Below are 20,734 nucleotides of genomic sequence, written 5' to 3' on the forward strand. Positions count from 1 at the left end.
ATTTTAATTGTCTACAGCCAAATGAACTATCATACACATGCGATGAATTCCTTAAATTCCTAAAAAAGCACTGGACATATTCTGTGCACATAGTGTAATCTCCCTGCGACATGCAGGGCCATGGTGTGCCACCTTCACTTGTCGATGGAAGAAAGCAGACAGCTTACCTGGCCTGGAAGGCTTGATTATCACCAATTTGAACATTTTTTTAATTAGCAAAAATAGGCCTTCCAGTCATTTAACAATGTTTTCATAGCCAAATTTCAAAGGCTTTGATACAGTATGCATGGGTAGACATACCCATTCTTCTCTGCACTTCTTCCTCACAAGTTCAGACAAAAACTTCTTCTGTGATTAAAACACTCTTACTAGTGGTTACAGACAAGATTAAAAAAAAAAAAACCCAAAATTAAAAGGCTGCTCCTTGCTTTTCTTGATGATCAAGCCTAGCACATTTACAAACATCTCTCCTTCCACCTCTTCCCAGTTGAAAAATCACCTTGGATACTATAGGCACAGCAGAATGTGGCCATGCCCCAAAACAGCCATTGGCTACAATTTCTGAAGCGTTTCTTTTTTGGTCCAACCTTATTCTCACTCTAGTTCCTCGAATTTCTACAAGGATGGGCAGACACTGACCAAGTCCGAGCTTTCCAAGAGGCCTTTTCGCCCATTGTTTCCTTGTTCGCCTTAGAATGAGACTGCCTCAGGAAAGGAGCTGTCTTTACTTGTCCTGTAAAGCTCAGACACATTGCTGGCATTTAAGCCTGAAAAAGTTTCTGAAAATATTTTTATTTGTTCCATACAGAACAGAATGCTCCCTGTAAATGATGCATTTGTTCAGCTACAGTAACAAACTCTGCCAGCTCCCTCTGCTCTCCTATTCCAAATTGCGTGCAGAGACAAAGATGGATGCAGATTCCCATGGAGGAACTGGGTAGCAGTAGTAGTGACTGGGAAGTAAATAAAACTGACACAGCTGAAGCTGTACCAGAAGGACTATGCCACCTAAACTATCAAAACTGAAACTACTTTTCAGCTTTGGTTTGAGCCACAAAAAGGAAAAGAATGATGGAAAACCAGGACAATGTTTAGACTCATCTGTTGCACAGTTATTTAAACACCAAACCCACCCGTTCACTCACAGGACAATGACAGTTGGCCACTTTTATACTAATAACTTCTTTGCAAAAATTTTGCTTTTAATTCATATCAGAGACCACAGCTAAACTAAAACAATGTCCTTATTAAGAATGCCTCAGGCAACACCTTCAATCCATTTCAAAAGAGTTAACAAGGGCTTCAATAACACTGCTTGTTACAAAGCTATAGATCATCTTGTCTTGTCAATACCTGCAAACAACCCGGTGATGGAGACACTTGGTGCTAACAACTGGTAGCAAGTTGTCTGTTTGTTTAAAAAAGATCTGCCTAATCGCTTGCATATATGTTGTACAGACTTACTACTGGGTTAGTTCATTAATCTCAAGCAGCTCTGCATCTCCCCATGCTTCATATAAACAGAAACTCTTCCATTTGGTTATACTAATTAAGATAATTACTTTTGAAGTAACGCAGAAATAGTGTAAGCACAATGTAATAGGAGGGAAACACATACAGCAGATGACAAATTTACTCTAAAATGGAAGTGCACAATTAATAACTGTTTTACCAAGATACACAAAACATATTTAATTCTGTACTGAGAAGCAGAGGAGTCAACACATAACACTGTGATACAAAACTATAACAAATCCTAAATACAAACATTAAAAATCCCTTTTCAAGTAAAGGCCTAAGAGCATGATGTGGCTTAATGATTCTGTGATCTCAGGACACATTAGACATATTCTCAAAGGTCTGAAACAAAATTCATAAGGTTATCATATCTAGATTATATAATGATCAAATTAGGATACTTAAAGGCAAAACAGTTTTGATTCAGTAACAGCTTACATTTATGCTAGCATTAGACACAAAAGGGCAATTCTGATTGTTCTCTTGGCAATTCCATAACGAGCAAGCATTTTCATGTGCCAGTGTGAACATTTAACTGGTTAAGCTAAATGAAATGAAAATTTGAAAAGTTTTTAGTCATTTGGAAATTATTTTAAACTGCGTAACACCAGAAAATATTCAGAAGTCTATTATCAGGAACTCATCTTTTCCTATTTAATAATTAGAATGTGTCTTCTGTATTTTTTTCCAAAACGTATATTTCATCACCTCCTAAAGCAGCAGTAAGATTATGAAAATTTAACATAAAGACATGGCCAAAAGCTGGCAAATGAAAAGTTCTGTAAATTTTCAGGTCTTTTCTACTACTTGTTACTTTTAATAACAAGAGGTATCACATTCAAACAAAAAGGTGTTTTTAACATGATGATAATCTTTACTGTACTATTCAAAAGTATTATGTTCTGAGAAGACACATTGGCACTCAGTATGACTAAAGAATCAATTTGAGCAATGACTCTTCAGCTCTCTACCAAAATACACGAGTAACACTAATCAAGATTTGCTTACATCGTCAGCCTTAATACAGTATTTTCATGGTATTTTTGTCACAGCTAAACAATTTCACAATGTGAACTTTAAGAATGATGCATTATGCAAAACATATGCAGCTGTCTTCAAACTGATAGTCCAAACATATGTATTTTGCAGATCTAAGCATAGTAATTTATCTACCCCCCACATCTAGAGGTATAAAATACTACCTCCACGAGTGAGAGGTGACAGGTGACCATACTCAACACATGTAGCCTAGTTCTGTGCAGTAACATATAATTAATTCATTAGTCTTTTTAACCCTAGCTATTTACTTTTTGTTTACGCTAACTAGGAACAGATACATTATCAGCTGCAGCCTCTTAGCATCAAGGGCAATAACTACTATCTCCAAGCACCAACTTCTTAAAATACTCAAATTAAATGTCAAGAACACATCTGTCTGGGTCTTGAATTATACCATTTATGTCTGCAGGAAAAAATGTCACTTGGAAAATGGAGAATTCTTTGATAGCTCTCAATTTTTATGTTTAAATTAAAAAAAAGTTTCAACACTGTCAATATGTGAAATGGGATCAGTAACTTTGACAGTTGCTCTCAGGATCTAGCATTCAGAAGGGGGGAAAACATAATTTTTTCAGTTTTAGACACATGTATTTAAATTCTGAAGGCTGAAAAAAGCTTCTCTTATCAGCTAAAGACTGTTATATGAAAAATTAAATGATGCCTAACTAAAGGAGAGGCTCCTAAACCAATGTGGACTAAGAAAAGTTCAATAGTTATCAGCAACGTTACAAGAGTAGGAAACCAGAGTAAGAACTCCTCTAGATGAGGAAAACAGAAGGAGCACTGCATAAACACAGAACGGGCCTTTCTCTGGTGACTTTACCAAAAATAAATTGGGCAATTGTACGACAACTTCATAGGCAGTGGTGCAAATTTCCCTAACATCAGCAAGTCGTCAGTGAGAATATAGCTGCTGAATATACTGAGTGTCTTTTTATGCTGTTATTTGAATAGAACTCACAGAGACAATATCTGAGAATTTATGTAAAAGACTGATTGAAATGTTAAACTTACAGCTGTGGTAAATTGGGTCTAACAAAGGGATCGTTTTCTGCCCCATTCACAGCTTTATTTTTCCTCTGCTTGGGTTCAGAATTGGCAGATGGTGCCTGAGAATTATTTGTAGTTGGAGGCTTTCGCTTGGCCAGGAGCTTTCTTTGCCTTTCAATGTCTTCCCTTTGTTGATTCACCCATTCTTGCTGCCTGTAAACCCCCAAAAAAAGCTTTATTAAAGTTTCATAATTTTGCAATTTTTAAAGAACCATCTTTTTAACTCATAAAACATTAAGAAATTTTTAGAAAACTTACTGTACATGTGAAAATATTTCATAGGAAAAAGAACAACAATGCTCTTCATAAGGTGGAAAAATTTTGTTAAAGTTTTGGCACAATTTACTTTTTGTTTTGGGGTTATTTTGTTTTGGTTTTGAAAGTTACACATGACTTCTGCACTAGAAAAAGGAAAAAAATGTACCTGAACTGGTGGATACCTTCTTTTATACTATCAAAAGAAATGTAACAAAGTCAATAGAGAGTACTTGATTTTTATAGGCCAAATACTGAATTTGATCTGACCATTCCCAAATAAATCATCAGTTTGGTTGTATGGCAAACAATTACCGCTTTTTTGCAAAACTCATATATAGATTGTTTTTAAGATTGTCATAAAAAAACAATGCCCTAGGCAATCACATAATGCCAAGACTACACATTGCCCTTAAAAACTAAAATCTTGGTGAATTAGTTCTTTCTTTCTCTCACCTCCCTCCCTCCCCAAGATGGAATCAGACTTGTTACCAAAGAACATCTTTTGAGGCATTGCATAACACCAACTCTGACAGTCAGAGCCCTTTTCTTCCTTGGCCCCATCTCTGCTGAAATACCTGTTGCAGCAGATCCTTTCCAGGTGGCTGCTCTCCCCCATCCATTTTCACTAGACCCTATCTGAGGCTGCCAGATTTGTCACTCCTCCTTCATGGCGCTGAGGAGCTGGATGTCTGAAAAAGCTGCTACAGTGATGGATGCACAGGCAGCACCTATGTGACCAATGAGAACTTCACAGACCTCACCTGCCCCAATGATCACCAGCGATATATCATTAGCTGCTTGAAAAATCACTGATTTAGTTTTATGGGTCTTTCTACCAGCTGAGCTGAATAATTACATGCTGCCCATTTAATACATTCATGCTTTTCTACAGATAGTTAAAATCAAGTGAAACCAAACTGTCTTTCAAAAACACTCAGCCTTAGTATTCCCTCATTTGATTAAGGGAGTTCTGTACTGTATCCTCAGTCTTCAAAAGTCAAATCAAAATGCAAGGTATGAAAAGCCGCTCCAATTCTAGAACCTTATAATAAAAAAATCCACTAGAGGGAACTAACAATTAGTGAGAATTTTAAGAACACAGCATTGACTAACTTCACAAGATTCTGAAATGCAAAGCCATCTGTCCACTGTTCAGTAAATGAAGCACCATGACGAACTGTTGTAAAATGCCCCAGGCGTAATCTGTCTTGCATGCTCTTCTCTCTGCTTGCCAGCTTTTCCTGTGTGCTCTAAGAAAACAAAAAAAAAAAATCATATTTAGTAATACTAAAGTGTTCAAAAAGTCAGTAAAACACTTAGGTTTTTTTCTTCCAACAACTTTCTAAGGGAGGGATAAAATGAGAGTAGATGAAAGTATCTTTTATTACACTTATTCTAATTTCTGCAGAACTAAAACATCTGCAGTTGTCAAAATTGGTATTAAAGACAATTTGTGCACAAAAAAATAATCTGTTTGACTTGGTCTTCCTATGAAGTTTGCTGTTCTTCATAATTAACAAAACATTTTGTTTATAAATACAGCAAAACTGGTAGAGTATCAGCATCACATAGGTGTACAATTAAGATTACATCCATGCATGTATGTTAACACTAAACAAGCCTGCTTAGATATCAGACAGTGCAGCCTACTTGGCCTGGAAAGTTCTTTGACAGGGCACCTATGTTACCACTTATACCAAACTGACTAAGCTCAGAAATCTCTATGTGAGAATGCACCGCAGGCAGACTTAACTGCAATCAGATATTCTCTTGCAGTAATACAAGCAAATGCTTTCTCAGAACCAGTCACTACTACCACAAGCATCACTGGGATGTATATGATAAACGACTGAGTCAGCCTAGTCTGTTTCAGCACAAGAAGAAAGAGCACTGTGCATACTGCTGATGGACAGAAGCGTTTTTTAATAACTGTAAATGCTTGCTTCTTAAGAAATACCTATGGCCCAAAATCACATACACACACAAAAAAAGTGAGAAGTTGACAGAATTAAGGATCTTTGTGCAAAAAGACTTCTAGACTAACGAGGAGGCCTGCATGGCCTTTCACAAAAAATGGCCTATGTGATATATTCAGTCTGAAGGTGCCCACCTAGCATCATGCTGAACAGATCTAATGCGTCTTTTCCCTGCACTCTCCTCATGCTGGAACTTAGAAAGGACTGCAAGAATTTATTTATGGAATGCTAGTGAGAAAACTTCCCCATATCCTCTAGCAGATCAGTCTGTGCCCTTGTATCTAATAGCAGCATCTAGCAGCTAGTGTTAAGGAAAAGACTTGGCTGTTTATCGATAAGCGTTTTTCTATCCTAATTTGTAATAAGCTGGTTTTCTATTCACTTTGTTAGATTTTTTTTTTTTTTTTTTAAATAAGGCTATGTCCTGGGTTGAGTGAGTGGTAGGGATTTTTTGGTGGCAGGGGAGGGGGCTATAGGGGCAGCCACCTGTGAGAAGCTTCTTGAAGCTCCCCCAGCTCCAAGTCAGCTCCACCTCTGCTCGAAAACTGAGCCAATCAGCTGCGCCTCTGCGATAACGTATTTAAGAAGGGACATGACGACGAGCAGTGGGACTTGTGAGGAGGAGTTGCAGCAGCTGCGTGAACACCAAGGTCAGTGTCTGTAATTAATGTATGTTCTTTTTTCTTCCCCTAACGAGTCTGCCTTTTGCTCATGACCATAAAGGGTGATTTTTTCCCCGTCCCAGTCCTATCTCAAACCCCAAGCCTGGCTCTCTGTCCCTTCTTATTGCCGGAAGAGAAGGGAAAGAGAGTGGCTGCGTGGTGGTTGGCTGCTGACCAGGCTCCAACCACGACAGGCTATTTTAAAGAACAGGGAGAAAAGCAAGGTATCCTTATTTTTTAACAAATTGCTGCTAGTTTAAATATAATTGCCATTAAATTTGAAATAAATATTTCCTTCATAGTAGTATGAAGGTAAAAAGTCATCTTAATTTGTTTCCACTAATTCTGAGCTAACATAGCATTTTATAATTTTATATCAAAAATTCTCAGCCACTTAAGTGTCTCACAAACAGACTTTATACATCTCCTCTCCACAACAGATTATGTTCAGAAATTTTTTCATCCACTGTGATCTTATTCTTAAAGTTTGTGCAGAAAATTTGCCACATACTAAGTTCTTAACTTCTCTGCTTTGTTATATCTGAATAACTCATGATGGGAAACTCCCCCATTAAATTAAAAAATACACACTTTCCACAATCTGAAAAATGCTCAACATTTTACTTTGCCTTTTCAGGCTTATAAAAACACCTACTGCCAGATAGAGACCATGCAGATGAAGTTTCAGTCTCAGAGACTAATGTGAAAAAGTTAAAGTGGAAATGAAGGAATCATAATGCTATAGCACCCTCACAGTTTTTATCCCAAAGATTTTAAAAGCACTAAACTTACCTTTTCAATTAGAAGCTTCTTGCTCATTGAAATACATTTGTTTAACCTTTCTTTATATTTTTCAAGTAGCTTTTGTTGTTCATCTATTTGTCTTCTAAGATCACAGTTAGCCTAATGAATAAATATATACAAAATATGAAAAGATATATCTAAACACTATTTTTTTTGACCAGCTATCACAGAAAGTAAAGGTATCTACCTTCATGACTAAAGTAAGGAACATGCATAAACAAATATATAGGCCAAAGTCTCACTTCACACATCTATCCCAACCTGTAGAAGGATGCCTTGCTTCCTTTTTTATTTCCTTTACACTGAACTGCATTCTGTATTACAGAGCATTCAGCATATAAATAGTATATAAAGGCATTGTACCAATCACTTTTTCAGTCCTCCAGTGTTAAACTGGAAGTTTAATTTTAGCTCCAGATCCTTTATATCCGATTGCTGAAGTCATATGAAATCCTAACATTTTTAATTTAAAAGGAAACAAAAAAGTCAGGATTATACAAGTTTCAGTCATCTGCATAGGAAGTTTAACAAGTTCCCTACGTTCCAATTATATTTGACTTATTACCTTAAAAAAACACAGCAAAATTGTTTAAAACAAAATTTTTTATTTATTCATTTTAAAAAAAGTTAGGTTTGTCTATCCCATACTGTTGAACACGTACTATAACAGTCTACATGTACAGTTTTATACTGTATGATTGCACAGGTTAATATGTACTTGTCCACATACAAACACTAAACAGACTTGTGAATAGTTTTTTTTTTTTGTTTCATATTTCTATGTATCACCTCTCCAACACTTCTTTCAAGAGTACAAGCATTAAGATTTTTTTTTTCTGAAAACAGGTCGTAGAGCAGAGTATAGCATAAGTTTCTTATCAGTATAACAATAACTAACTTATTTATTGCCTGTAATAATTTCTGTCACAATCACCTCCATTTAAAACTGCCAACAGTTGTCCCACTGATAACTAGTATTCACAATTATAACAAAAACCCACTTGTTATGTGAAATTATATTAAGAACTTAAGGAATGAATCAACTGTCTGCAAATCGGCATCAGCTTTCATTACCTTCAGAAAGTCTATAAACATATTTAATCATTAGATGCCATAGCAGAGAAGCAGAAAAACAAACCTTATGCATTTCATTTTATAGACTTTGCTGATTTTCAGAAAATTACAAAAATTAAACACTCATATCTTTTAACTTAAGTAACTCCAGGATAATTTTTAAAAACAAGGATTATTCAAACATTTAAAATATTTGCCTTAGATTCACTGTCTGTTGATCTGAATAAATATCTTTACCCCATGTCTGACACTTACCCTGAGTAAGTCATCTATACGACCTTCTTTCTTTTCCAAGTCTTGATTTTTATTACTTTCTAGTGCAGCCAATTTCAGCATTGTGAGATCAGTCTAAAAATAACATTTTGAAATATTTATTATTTCCTTTAGGAACTGCAGCATTATTTTTCTCATGTTTGTTACACAGAGAAATAAAAGACTTTAAAACATTCAATAAGACCAGCACATATTATTTTCACGCATTTTGAAAGTGGCATGAAGACTCTTACTCAGAACTGCTTTCCCTCTTCATAGGGACAACTGTGAACAGTTGGGACAAACCACTAACAGCGTTAAAAGATTTCATCACTAATTGAAAAATTATTGTTCATAAAAAAGCATATAAACTAGGGCAAGAATGTACATGTCAGCTGTTAAATTCTCTGTATTTGGTCAACAGGTGAAGTAGCCTTGTTCTAACTTGTGAAAGATAGAACAGATCACATCAGAAATGGCAGAGAGGATAAAATAGTTGCTTTCGGCTTTTAAAAGTCATGACAGAACTATATCTTGATCATTTTGATTACCATCTCATTTTTCTTCTTCAATGTCATATTTTAAATGCAATACGACAACAACAGCTGTCACTTCAAATACTGACTGAAAGAGCAGCCTCTACTTTGAAGATCGCACAACAACTAAAATCTTGAGCAAAAGCCTACCAATGACATGGTCATCTAACTACTCATGAAGTGCAACGTTGGAAGCAGAGCAAGTGCAGAATACAAAACTAATGAGAGAGATTTAAATTATGAGCTGCTGAACTTAACAGAAAAATGCTTTGGCAGATTGTAAAAAGCAAAGCTTTTGGAAGTCTTTAAGAGTTTAGAAGTTGAAAAACATGATCTATCAGGTTTTTCTACAGTCTGAAGTGATATAGGATAGCTCTACCCAAAAATAGTTACCTGAGTAATTTTAAAAGATAACTGCTTTGGTTGCGTGATAGGGTGGTCCCCAAAAGCTAATGAAGTAGGAGAAGGACTATTCTGTCGAACCTGGAATGCATGAAAACAAAGGACTTCAGATAGAACTGTAATATTCAATTATGAACATAGTCTTGTTTACAACTCTTGGCAGGAAAACCATATAGAATAGAGAAAGCAGGTGTCTGTGTTACAGAAGATACTACTTGGAGCACTGCATTGAGAGCTACCACTATGCTGTTATATATCACCTGTAGTTTAGAAAGGATACAAAATATTTTCTGAGAAAAATAAAATTGTTACTTTTGGGAAACAGACTGAAAGATTTAAGACAATATAAGACTGTCATAGGGTGATGTCAGTCTTACACAGACTTGTTTTTCTGATTCTAAGCTTTCACAACTCAAAAATTATGTGAGTTAATTTTTGGAGCAGTTATTTCCCATAGAAGAACCAGAAAGTGGAAGACAGTGCAGATCAGAACACAAATCCTGTTAATGAAACTTCCCCACACCCACTAGTTTGTGTGAATGAGACCATTTTCAAGCCAAATTCCACAATCCGTATTACACTCCATAATGTTAGCAAGAATAAGAGGATGCCTAAAGTTGAAAGTACATGGAATAAAACCTGAGGTCTACCAGCAGAGAAAACAAATTCTTTCTGTAACTGTCAGAATCAGTTTGGCCATTTAGAATCATATATGGGTGTGCTTAACACTGAAATTGTACATATGGAGAGGAAAAAAATTTAATAAGCATGACCAACGAAGAGAACTTTAAAAGAATACAGGCAAATTACATTTCAATTATTTAAAAACTTATGATTTATCAAGAACAGAGCTTTTGAAGTCCCGAGTTAGTGGTTCAGTTTCCCCGTAACAAAAATCCTTGCCTTTTTTGTGCAAGGCTTGTGAATAGCTGTCATTCAACATTTTACATAATTACTTTGTATTTAACAATGATGGTTTAGAAAAAAAAAAAATTTCAGCGTTAACAGAAAATTTTAGTTTAAATATTTAACTTGATCTTTCTTGAACGAACTCCTTCCCAGGATTCCCTTCTTTGAGAAGTCTTCGCTTGGATATAGATTCTTTTCAGTTACACATGTTTTAGACTATGAAAGTATTTCCAGCAGTCATGAAGTTCACAAACTTACAGAAGAAGGAGCGGAATGTGAATTCTGAGGAGATCGGATTGCAGGAGGTACACCTCGCACTGGACTAGAGCCGTTTCCACCTTGGTACTGTAGAGAAGATATGGCCCTCCAATTAGTCAACAATCTTCTTATCAAAATACATTATACATCTACTGAATGATACAGCTCATCTGTACCACAGGATTTGTAAATCAGACTGTATTGCTTTTATCATCGTAGCCCTTGGCCATTTAAAGAAAAGCATGAAGAAAACTGGTTTTGTATTTTAGCTCAGGTTGCACCAAGAGACAACTGCATCTCTACTTCAAGGTTTAATATTTACATAAAGAAAAAACAAAGTATCCTCTGAAGACAACTGTCCGTTACAAGCAAAACTTTTGTAACATCCCCAAAAAGCTAAAAGTCAATTTTACAAACACACAGAAACCTTACCTCAAAATAGTCACTAATCTTATGACCACGTCCCCCGATATTCTTTCCTGAAACAAATACGTTAATACATTAGAATTGATTAAATAATTTCCTTATAGATGTGTCTTACATTTTTACCTATACAGTAATTATAGCGAAGTCTTACCACTTTTTAGTTGTTTTTTTTTTTGATGTGCTAATATGTGATCTCCCTGTGTAGATAATTAAGGGATTTGCCACAACAAAGAGATCTGCATATTTCATTCATTGAGAAATCAGAAATTAAGTCACACTTCAATTCCTAAACCAGAATACAGCAGATTTAACAGTAAGCCTAGAACTCTTCTAGATAACAGGAAACTCATCTTTCATCCTACAGATCAAACCTGTAGCTCCAAGCCCCTCCCCTTTTCAAGCACTATCTCGAAGTTCACCTACTTCCAAAATATCAAATTAACCAAGTCTATAACTTTACATGCTCCAGGTGAGTTACTGTGCCCAAATGTTCAGTCCAAGGATTTCCTAAGTGCCAATAACAGTGTGGGCAGAGGGTGACAAGCATTTCCACTGCTCCCAATCTGATGAATCGGCTAAGTCACAGAGTTAACTAGGGAGATAAATAGAGCAGAATGAGAGTGTAGAATGTCTTTTATCTTAATCAGTATTGAGACTTCAGGAGCACCAATGTGATTTATTTTTTCTTCAATGTGAGTACCTGACCTATATGCGGCATTCCAGAGATCACACCAACGCCTCACCCAACAGCATAAATGCTTTCTTCTGTTCACTGTGTTTGACTAACGACTCTTAAGACTGTATTTGTCTCTTGTCAGACTACCTGTTACAAGACATCCTGAAAACAAACCACTGTTCAAAGCTTTTTTCTTTATAGAAATACATGTTTGTGATAAGTAAGGAGATCATTACCCATAGGTCCAAAAATGTAATTTTGGACTTTTTAACAAAGATTTTCAAGCTTTTCTGTTGCTTCAGCCTGGAAGAATTCTTTCTAGTCCAGTAAGCCTCTATATTTGCACTGCTGCCTAACTTTGTGTCACTAAGAAATACCACAAAGAAACATCTGGCAGCCTGCCTTATGTCAAGACTTTCAACAGAAATATTTAGATAAAATAATTCAAAGTCCTATGACAGCACACAGCTAACTCCTCCAGTAATTACCCAGTTAGTGTATGTATCACTGCTACTGCCCTCTAGCCAGTTCTTTACCTACCCTATAATTCTGCTAGTAATTTCTGTTTTCATGCTTAATTCTCATATATTGCTTTATCAAATTAAAATTTGCTTTCATCCAGATAAATGAGACTGTATTCCTTTTCAGTATGGAAAAATATATCCTATGTCATGTTACAGAACTCCATACTGAAGAAATACATCAAATTATTCTGACACAGCCAATTATGAATAGATTTACACTGATTTTATACCATTTTCCAGTTACCTCCACGTTCTAAGTAATACTTTTCTTCAGCATTTATGGATTATCTTGCATAGTACAAAGTCAAAATTCTAGGTATGCAGTATACAAAAGATGGATCTCTTATTCCTTTTTTTCAATACAATAGCAATATTTGCTGTGCTTCAACTGTACTGTACCACTCTAATATGCTGCAGTTTCCTAGGTCAGTTCCTTGAGAATGCTGCAGTGCAGACTATTCAGTTTCACTGCTGCTGACAGTAAAATAGTAATTATAAGATGTTATAATCATGTTGTCTATGCCAAAAAGTTCTTAAAATTTCTATCATCTCTAATTTCAACTCTCACTGGTAGCAGGAAAGATAGGCTACTAGAACAATGGAAATAGAAAATTTAATTCAAGTTCTTTGAACAAAGCACGTCTCTATGAAGCAACACTTACAAAGAAATTGATTTTAGTCAAACTATATAATTCTTCTACTAATAGCATGTTGCATCGTGAAGACTTCCAGATATGGAGCCCATTGACATGTATCTGAAGTGACATTTCCTCGCTCAGTTAGAAACCAAAACCAGCTAATACAGATGTTATCAAAACTATTTCCTCACTCCTTTTGATGGAAGTTTTGTCTTCTTGTTAAATTTTCACTATTCCTCCCCAAAAGCCACATTAAAGAGAAGAATGACAAAACCTATGCTCTGGAAATATTAAAATTGGAAATCAGTCTCACCCCAATTTCCCCATCCCTATAGACAATGACACTGTACAATAACCCACAGAAAAGGAAGAATAAAATTCAATTTTTAAACCACAAAGATCATTTGGATGAGAGCTGCTACAATTCTTAAAAAGTACACAGAGTTGTATCACAGCTTAAAGTTACACACACAATAGCACACAATTCTTATGGGTAATTACCATACCAGTTCAGGTTTTACTTGCCTATCCCTTCCAGTGACAAATGAGGCAGGCAGCAGGAGAAAACAGAATTTATCACAGAAAACACAACACCTGTCTTATGCACACAAAATCACAGAATTTTTAAGGCTACCAGTCAAAACTTTGTGCATTACCATTTGATTAAATACATGCTATAACTATCTAATTAATTTACATTTTAGTTTACCTTGGCTGCTTTCACTCTGAGTGTCTGCTTTTCTTTTTCTTCCTCTGGAAGGTTCTGACTGTTTCTTCTCTGGAGTCTACAAACAACAAAAAGAACACAATCCAACAGGAGCTCTATATATTTATATTATTGCTGTATTATTATAAAATAAATTTAAATCCTCATTCCTAAAACATGATTTCACAATTCAGCAGGGATGTAATTTCAGATCGTAGTTAAAGTAGATAATATGATCCTTGGTCAATCGGATAAATACAAGTTAGAAAAGATATTTAAGAAAGTGAGAAATAATTCTTAATTTCTCAAAAGGCAATTCAATATATTAATTGTTAAGCAATGATACCTTTTTATTTATTCTGGAGTTTATGAACACCCAATTTGGTTTCACTTAGGGATACATTTTACCAAGATCATATTAAAGTTGTGGGTGTTTTAAAGCTTAATATTTAGTGAAGTAAGCTGATTCTTGAGGGCATTTTCTACACATTGCCACAGTACAAATACAAAATTCTAGTGCTTTAGTAGGAAGCCAATCATGTTACACATTGTCAGGAGTGCGTAAGTCATCTCCTAAATAATACAAACTGTAGATTTCTAGATAAATCTGTTGTTTAGGATTTGGGAAAAAAAAGTAAAAAAAAAATAAAAATCAAATGTTCAAAATTTGATTATCTGTCCACTTGGAAAGTGTCATAATCCATTCCTCATTATATTTGTATCTCAAGAAAGTCAAAGAAAAACGTCAATGATAAATGAAAAAAATACAGATCTGTTAAAAATTTATTCCAGAAATATTATATATAGTTGCCTAGAAACTACAGTCAGCATGTACAACACAGATAACAAGACAGGGCTGTGATCAGTAGCATCTCTAAATTATATTTGCTGTCCCGTGATCTGAGGATTCAAACCAGTTAGTCTCCCCAGTGTAAGTTAAATTCTACAAGCTGCTTTGGTTCAAGGAAAAGATACTGAAGCTGTATGTGTATTCAGCCTCCAAGCAACTTCACACCAGTAACTGGAGAAAGCATAGAAGCCATTACTTGAACTCTGTTTCACAATCAAGCAATCGATGGTCCCTACTATCTCATACTAAATTTGAGATCAGTGATAAGATTTTTTTTTTTTACGATACCATCATTTCACTGAATTTGTCACTTTGTGCTCTGAATATTCTCACTCAACACAGCAAATCATATCAAAATTCAAATTTCAACCCATCACTAAAGTATTTTAAGTATGTTTCAGTTCCAAAATCTTCATGTGGATATCTTCAAATATAAATTTACTACAAATATCCTAAAATCTTTATTTTGGCAAAAAAACACTTAAAGTTACCTGCAATCTGTAGAAAATTATTAGTAGATAAGAACAGATCAGTAGAAAAGAACAGTCAGGACAAGAAAGGTCTTCCTTATCTATACCATGTACTTTTTAGAAGTTTTAGCTCTGTGGATAGCTTCGTAAAAATACCTTTGTAAGTTTTACAATTGTAACTGTTGTATTATCAGGCTACAAATGAAGTTCAAATTACATACATTTTATTTTAAATAAACTCTTCCAACCAAAATCTGCATCTTTTACAATGATATTGTACATTAGCAAACTGTACAACACAGACTTATGGAAATTAAGTTACCGTAAGACTGTATTATTCTAAAAGCAGAAAGCATAGCGTAGAAATATTACTTTAATAATTTGTAATTACTACCAGGTAAATAGGTAACGTTAAGCTAGCTTTCCAGAAAATTAAATTGAAACTATTTAACCAAGTATTTTCATGTTATTCTTATTTTCCAGCTTTCAATTTTGCAGTTACCATTCTAATGTAGTCATTTTTACCTATCAAGCAAAAGTTGTTTAAAAGCTAATTAATGACTAAACATTTACTATTTCCCACACCAAAATTAGTTTCCAACTGCAGTGACTGATGTCTTATACTTAAAAACCAGACATTTAAAGAGGTTTATAGTTTTAAAAGTAAAACTCAAGTAACTCATAAATGTCTATTTCCTTAATCTCTTCTGATTTCTTTCAGTGTTTAATTTAACCTTCCAAACTAAAAAGTATTAGCACACTAATGAGGTTATTAATGAGGTTACCCTACAAGGTCATGTTCACCTTTTCTAAGTATAAAATTCACATGGTAATGTACAGCATACATCAATCACTATAAAATGTTCTCCAAAATCCTTTCTAATGAATGGAATCATAAGAATTACAAGAACCTAAAGACTAATGGGGCTGAGGAGTATCTTCCTGATAAACGAAGGCTGAAGTTGCTTTCAGTCACTTCAGAAGGATTTACACATAGCCAAGATTTAGATTAAAATCCCACTATTTCATAAGCAAGACAAAATAGTTTTGAAGTTATTCAAACTCAGACTGTAAAGCTGTGTTAAAGTTACCCACAGCTTGGTATATATTTGTAGAGCCTCATACACCATGATCTTGATCCCAGTTTACCCCGCAATTTTAACATGCTTCCCCTGAACCTTCTCTTCACGTTTACAGTTCTAAACCTTGGCTTTTCACATCCTCTCTTACAAAATAAGAATTTCTAAGTAACAACTCTCAACTAGTTAATCTCTGTTTAAAAGAAAATATAAAAATACTTATCTGAGTATTCTATGCATCGTTTAATGTTTTCTATCATTATTGTAGAACCAGTAACAGCGTAACTCTGAACGTTATTTTTGCAGAGGAAAAGAACAACTAAAAAAATGTGTTATAAAATCAAAGTTTTTGGTTTTTTTTTTGTCTTTCAACACTTAAATCTCCAGTATCCTTAATAGTTATGATTTTTTAAATCGTTAATACTTTCATATGTATAATGAATGAGTTGATAGTTTTCCACGATTATTTTCTTCTAAATCCTACCCTCCCCCCAAACCTTTACAACTACAGAAAACAAATACAGCAGTGCTGCTTCCCTTTGCAACACATTATAAAATCCAATTAGATCAAACCTTTAGTTACTTCTGAAATTACATTTATGAGGTCTCTGTATTATTGGGAACTGCAGCAACTAAACAACTACAAGCAAGCAGATCAAAACATTTAAATAACTAATCAAACTGGACAAATCAAGCCGCAGTCAAAGCTGCCCTCTAAATAATTCATCATCTACAGAGAATAGAAAATACTAGTTATAAATAAAAGAATGTATCTGTAACCAAACCAAGGAGGAGCAATCTACTTCAATGAGGAATGGTGAGGAAGCTGAAAATATTGGAAGACTACAAGAAGCACTTGCTCACAACCCGAAGTAGCCAATTTAGGATTTATCTTAGCTACAAGTAGCTAATGCACACTCAAATTATGACCTATGTGCTACAGTAACAAAGCATTTACTAAAACAAAAATAATATATGCATTTTAAAAGAACTGGAATACAGGTCTGGATATTAAGATCAAACATCTAGCTAATGTTTATTGCTCACAATGATGAACTGGATTCAGAATAAAGCCTGGTTTCAAGTTATTTTGCAGATCAAAGTTTACCTCTGAAGTATCTCAATTACAACTACTATTCAGGTAAGTTAACCCTCTTCATATATCCATCAGACAGGAAAAAAAATAAACCAAAACAAAAAACCCCTACAGTTCTAATAGCAGTATTTTCTCCAATCCCGTGTGCAAAAAGTAAAAAAGAAAAAATTCACACCAGAAAAACAAAGGGGGGGAGGGGGTGTTGTATGTGAAGCCTGACTTGTTTTGAAAACTAAGCATGAAAGACTTACTTTCTTTTAATGTGCCAATTAGTGATGAAAGCACAGAATGATGACATGAATGTGCCATCACAATTTGATTAGAAACTGACATCCTTGCTATAAATGAATTTTAGCGATTCTGAGATTTGTATTTCCTTTTTTCTTCCCTTCCAAAATCTATTGCAATACAACAGTTCTCTCTCAACATCCAATGATGGCACTGCTTCCCATATGAGTAAATGTGTGTATTTCTACGCTAGCATCCACAATAGGAATTCCCTATTATTATGAAACCTTCATTGTGACACCATTTAAAAAACACACACACAAAAAAATCCCACAACCTGTTTGCAATATTAAGAACTAAGGTGTACTTTCTATAGGATTACAGCATATAAGTAACCAGATGCTACTTTAAGAACAAAAATCTAAAAACTTACTAACACATTTGCTATTACAAATTTAATTTAAGTGAATTCAACTGACAACTTCTGAAAATGGCTCAAGAAATCGTATTTCATTATTCAATGTCATTAAGGTTCATCTTTCAGAAAACACAAGAAACCCAGAACACTGTACACTGAAGATCTGGGCAGGGACTTTTTAGAAAAAAGTCTGCTTTTATTTTAGAATTCAAATTTTAGAATATTTTTAAAGAAACATAGTAAATTATCCCAGAAACACTGCCTGAGATTAAAGCACTATGCAGACTGAAGATATGGGTTGAACTTTCAAATTTAGATGCCTTGGAAAATCCTTGCCTCCGTATCTCATGTATACAACTGTAAAACAACGTTTTTCTAGACCAAAAAGCTATTATATGTACAGTCAGTGTTCTGAGATCACTCAACTACTCAGACACATTTTTCTGTCAAGGAATTGCAATAATGCATCATAACTTTCAGGCTACCGCCGCACATTTCCATTCTCACACCTACATCAGAACTGCATCACTGCAATACTGCCCAAAGTATTCCTAGGAAAAGCCATGAAGAAAACCAACAGGCAGACAGACTCTTCTGTTTAAGAAAATAATCTATATACAAATAAAATGAAAATCCAGCTGGGAAAAGCAAGGGGAAAAAAACATAGCAGAGCCTTTTTCAAAGAGGAAAACATGGAATCACACTTACAGAACATTTATTTATAAGGTATCAGTCTTGGAAACCTACTAAATTCACTTGCTGGTCAGTCCAATATAAAAGCAAACACCAGACAGTGTCTCATAGTAACTGAGTGAATGAACAATCAGGCCTCAAAATATAGCTTCAACATGTGTAAATAATGTTGGAAGTACATCCCAAACAGCTCTTTCTCTGGCATGACACATTCTCAAACACAGGTCTGACTTAGGCTAGAAATACGCTCTAGCTTACAACGGGTATAATCTTAGCGATGCAATCGGTGATGTACACAGGCAAAACTGTCAGAGGGACGCACCACCCCCAATACAGGTAAACTGTAAGAGCTGCATTAGTGTAACTATATCAGTGCTGGTCACTAAGAGGAAAATCTTCTATTCCAGGGAAGTCTGCACTCTGCACATTAAAACCTAGTAAGAATATGAATCATTTTTTGGATTATGAAGTGGTACTAAGAAAATACACAGTGACAACTGCAGCTTTTACAAATGCAGATAATAGCTACCGTCTGATCTTGTAACAAATCCGTATTTTTTAAAAACGCATAGCAAACTAGTTTCTAGACTATTTTCAAGGATGCAGCCAAAGACTAGTCAAAGTTTATCTGTGCAAATGAGAACCTTATTACTTATTAAACAATTACAGCAATCTGTTTAAGCATTTTCAGCTCCAAAAGCTGTATGTATCCTAACAGCATGACTACACAGATAATAAAGCAGCAGCAGTCAGTTTCATGACCAAAACTCCAAAGAAACTTCTATGAAGTCATGTCTCCTCCTCCACAAGATGGTATCTTTTAGTAATGTATGCTTCTTCCTACTTAGCTGCATATTTTGCATTTTACTTTAAAAGTTTCTACATAAAATAAGGCATCAAAGTACAATATAAAATTATGACTTGTTAGCATTAAAATTTTGAGGTAATAACAAATCTGCCCCATGCACTTACCTCTGATTCTTTATCACTCAAAGATCCCAAGCTTCCAAAACTGTGATTTGAACTTTCGTTATTTGTTGAAGCCTACCGAGACAAATAAAATGCTAAACATTATATACAGATGTATAAAACAGCTAATCCACTTTTATCACTCATAGTTGGAACAGGTAACAGTAATAAAATTTCATGCTTGCAAGGAAAAATTTATTAACTATAGAGCAACTGTGACTTGCAAGTGGAATAAGTATGACAGGATAGCGTTTTGACAGGGCATGGTAAATTCTGCATTTTGATGTCTTTTAAAGCATGTAAATCACTAGAACATTAAAAAATGTTTCAGTCTTATTTGGGAATACCAAGACATCCATTGAAAAACCCTACCAAATGATTCCACCAAATGGGTTTAAAAAGCCAGTATTGCTGAAAGTGCTGGAGACTACTAAAAATTTTAATTTTTCAAAGAAAAACAGGGCTTAATTTTCTCCAAGACAGATAGTAGGCTATTGCAGGGATTATTTAGTTTAATCCATTCAATGACAGAAAATTACAATTTATTGACAACATGATTCTACATTCTTGTAACAAACCATTTCCCCCCAAAGTAACAAATTTAGACTAGTGAGAAAAAAATAAAAAAAAGAATAAAAACTGTGAAACACCCTCAAATTAAAATATTTATTCAGAAATTTTCCAAGGCTGATTTATTTGGAGATCTTTTGAACACTGAATGGCAAGAAGGACATTTTATTGATAGAATCTGTCCCACATTCACATAACAAAAAAATGCCAACATCAGTTGAGCTTTTTATTAAAAGAAAAAAAATGTTATACTGCTGGATTATTCTCTTCCATATATGAAGGCAGAACAAATACTCTGAAGTCACACAACAACTAGTTCCAATGCAAACACTCAGCTTGCTTCAAAGCACTAAATTCCAGCATTGCATCAGTTTGTAGGATAATACTCATCTGTGATGTCTTCTGATTAACCAGATATTCTCTGAATTAAAATTTCTGGAGACATGTTAACTAAAACCATAAAATTTCCATGTGTGTTCCCCCTCCAGGCAGTTTTGCATAGAAGCACCTATATGTAGTTCTTCCTTACGATGTTGCAATATGTGGTCATTGGAGTCAGCTAAGCCAATCATCTCAATAACCTATATTCATATTTTCACCCTTGCTTACTGATAATGCTTGAAGATGATGGGG

At 34.8% G+C, this 20,734-nt stretch overlaps 1 protein-coding gene across 2 annotated transcripts in view; it reads right to left on the reverse strand.

Annotated features, from left to right (window-relative positions):
- Positions 1-20,734, reverse strand: part of TLK1 (tousled like kinase 1) — a 70,255-nt gene that overhangs the window by 21,490 nt on the left and 28,031 nt on the right. For both annotated transcript variants that reach the window (XM_032989720.2, XM_032989721.2), the window contains exons 3-11: positions 19,535-19,606; positions 13,732-13,807; positions 11,191-11,237; positions 10,759-10,845; positions 9,583-9,672; positions 8,657-8,749; positions 7,316-7,426; positions 4,999-5,135; positions 3,592-3,780 (exon numbers count right to left, since the gene is read on the reverse strand). In XM_032989720.2, the coding sequence (XP_032845611.2) occupies positions 3,592-3,780; positions 4,999-5,135; positions 7,316-7,426; positions 8,657-8,749; positions 9,583-9,672; positions 10,759-10,845; positions 11,191-11,237; positions 13,732-13,807; positions 19,535-19,606 (902 nt within the window). The remainder of the gene's footprint in view (positions 1-3,591; positions 3,781-4,998; positions 5,136-7,315; positions 7,427-8,656; positions 8,750-9,582; positions 9,673-10,758; positions 10,846-11,190; positions 11,238-13,731; positions 13,808-19,534; positions 19,607-20,734) is intronic.

The sequence above is a fragment of the Tyto alba genome, unplaced genomic scaffold (assembly GCF_018691265.1).
Source record: "Tyto alba isolate M040663 unplaced genomic scaffold, T.alba_DEE_v4.0 Super-Scaffold_7, whole genome shotgun sequence".
NCBI classification, from domain to species: Eukaryota; Metazoa; Chordata; class Aves; order Strigiformes; family Tytonidae; genus Tyto; species Tyto alba.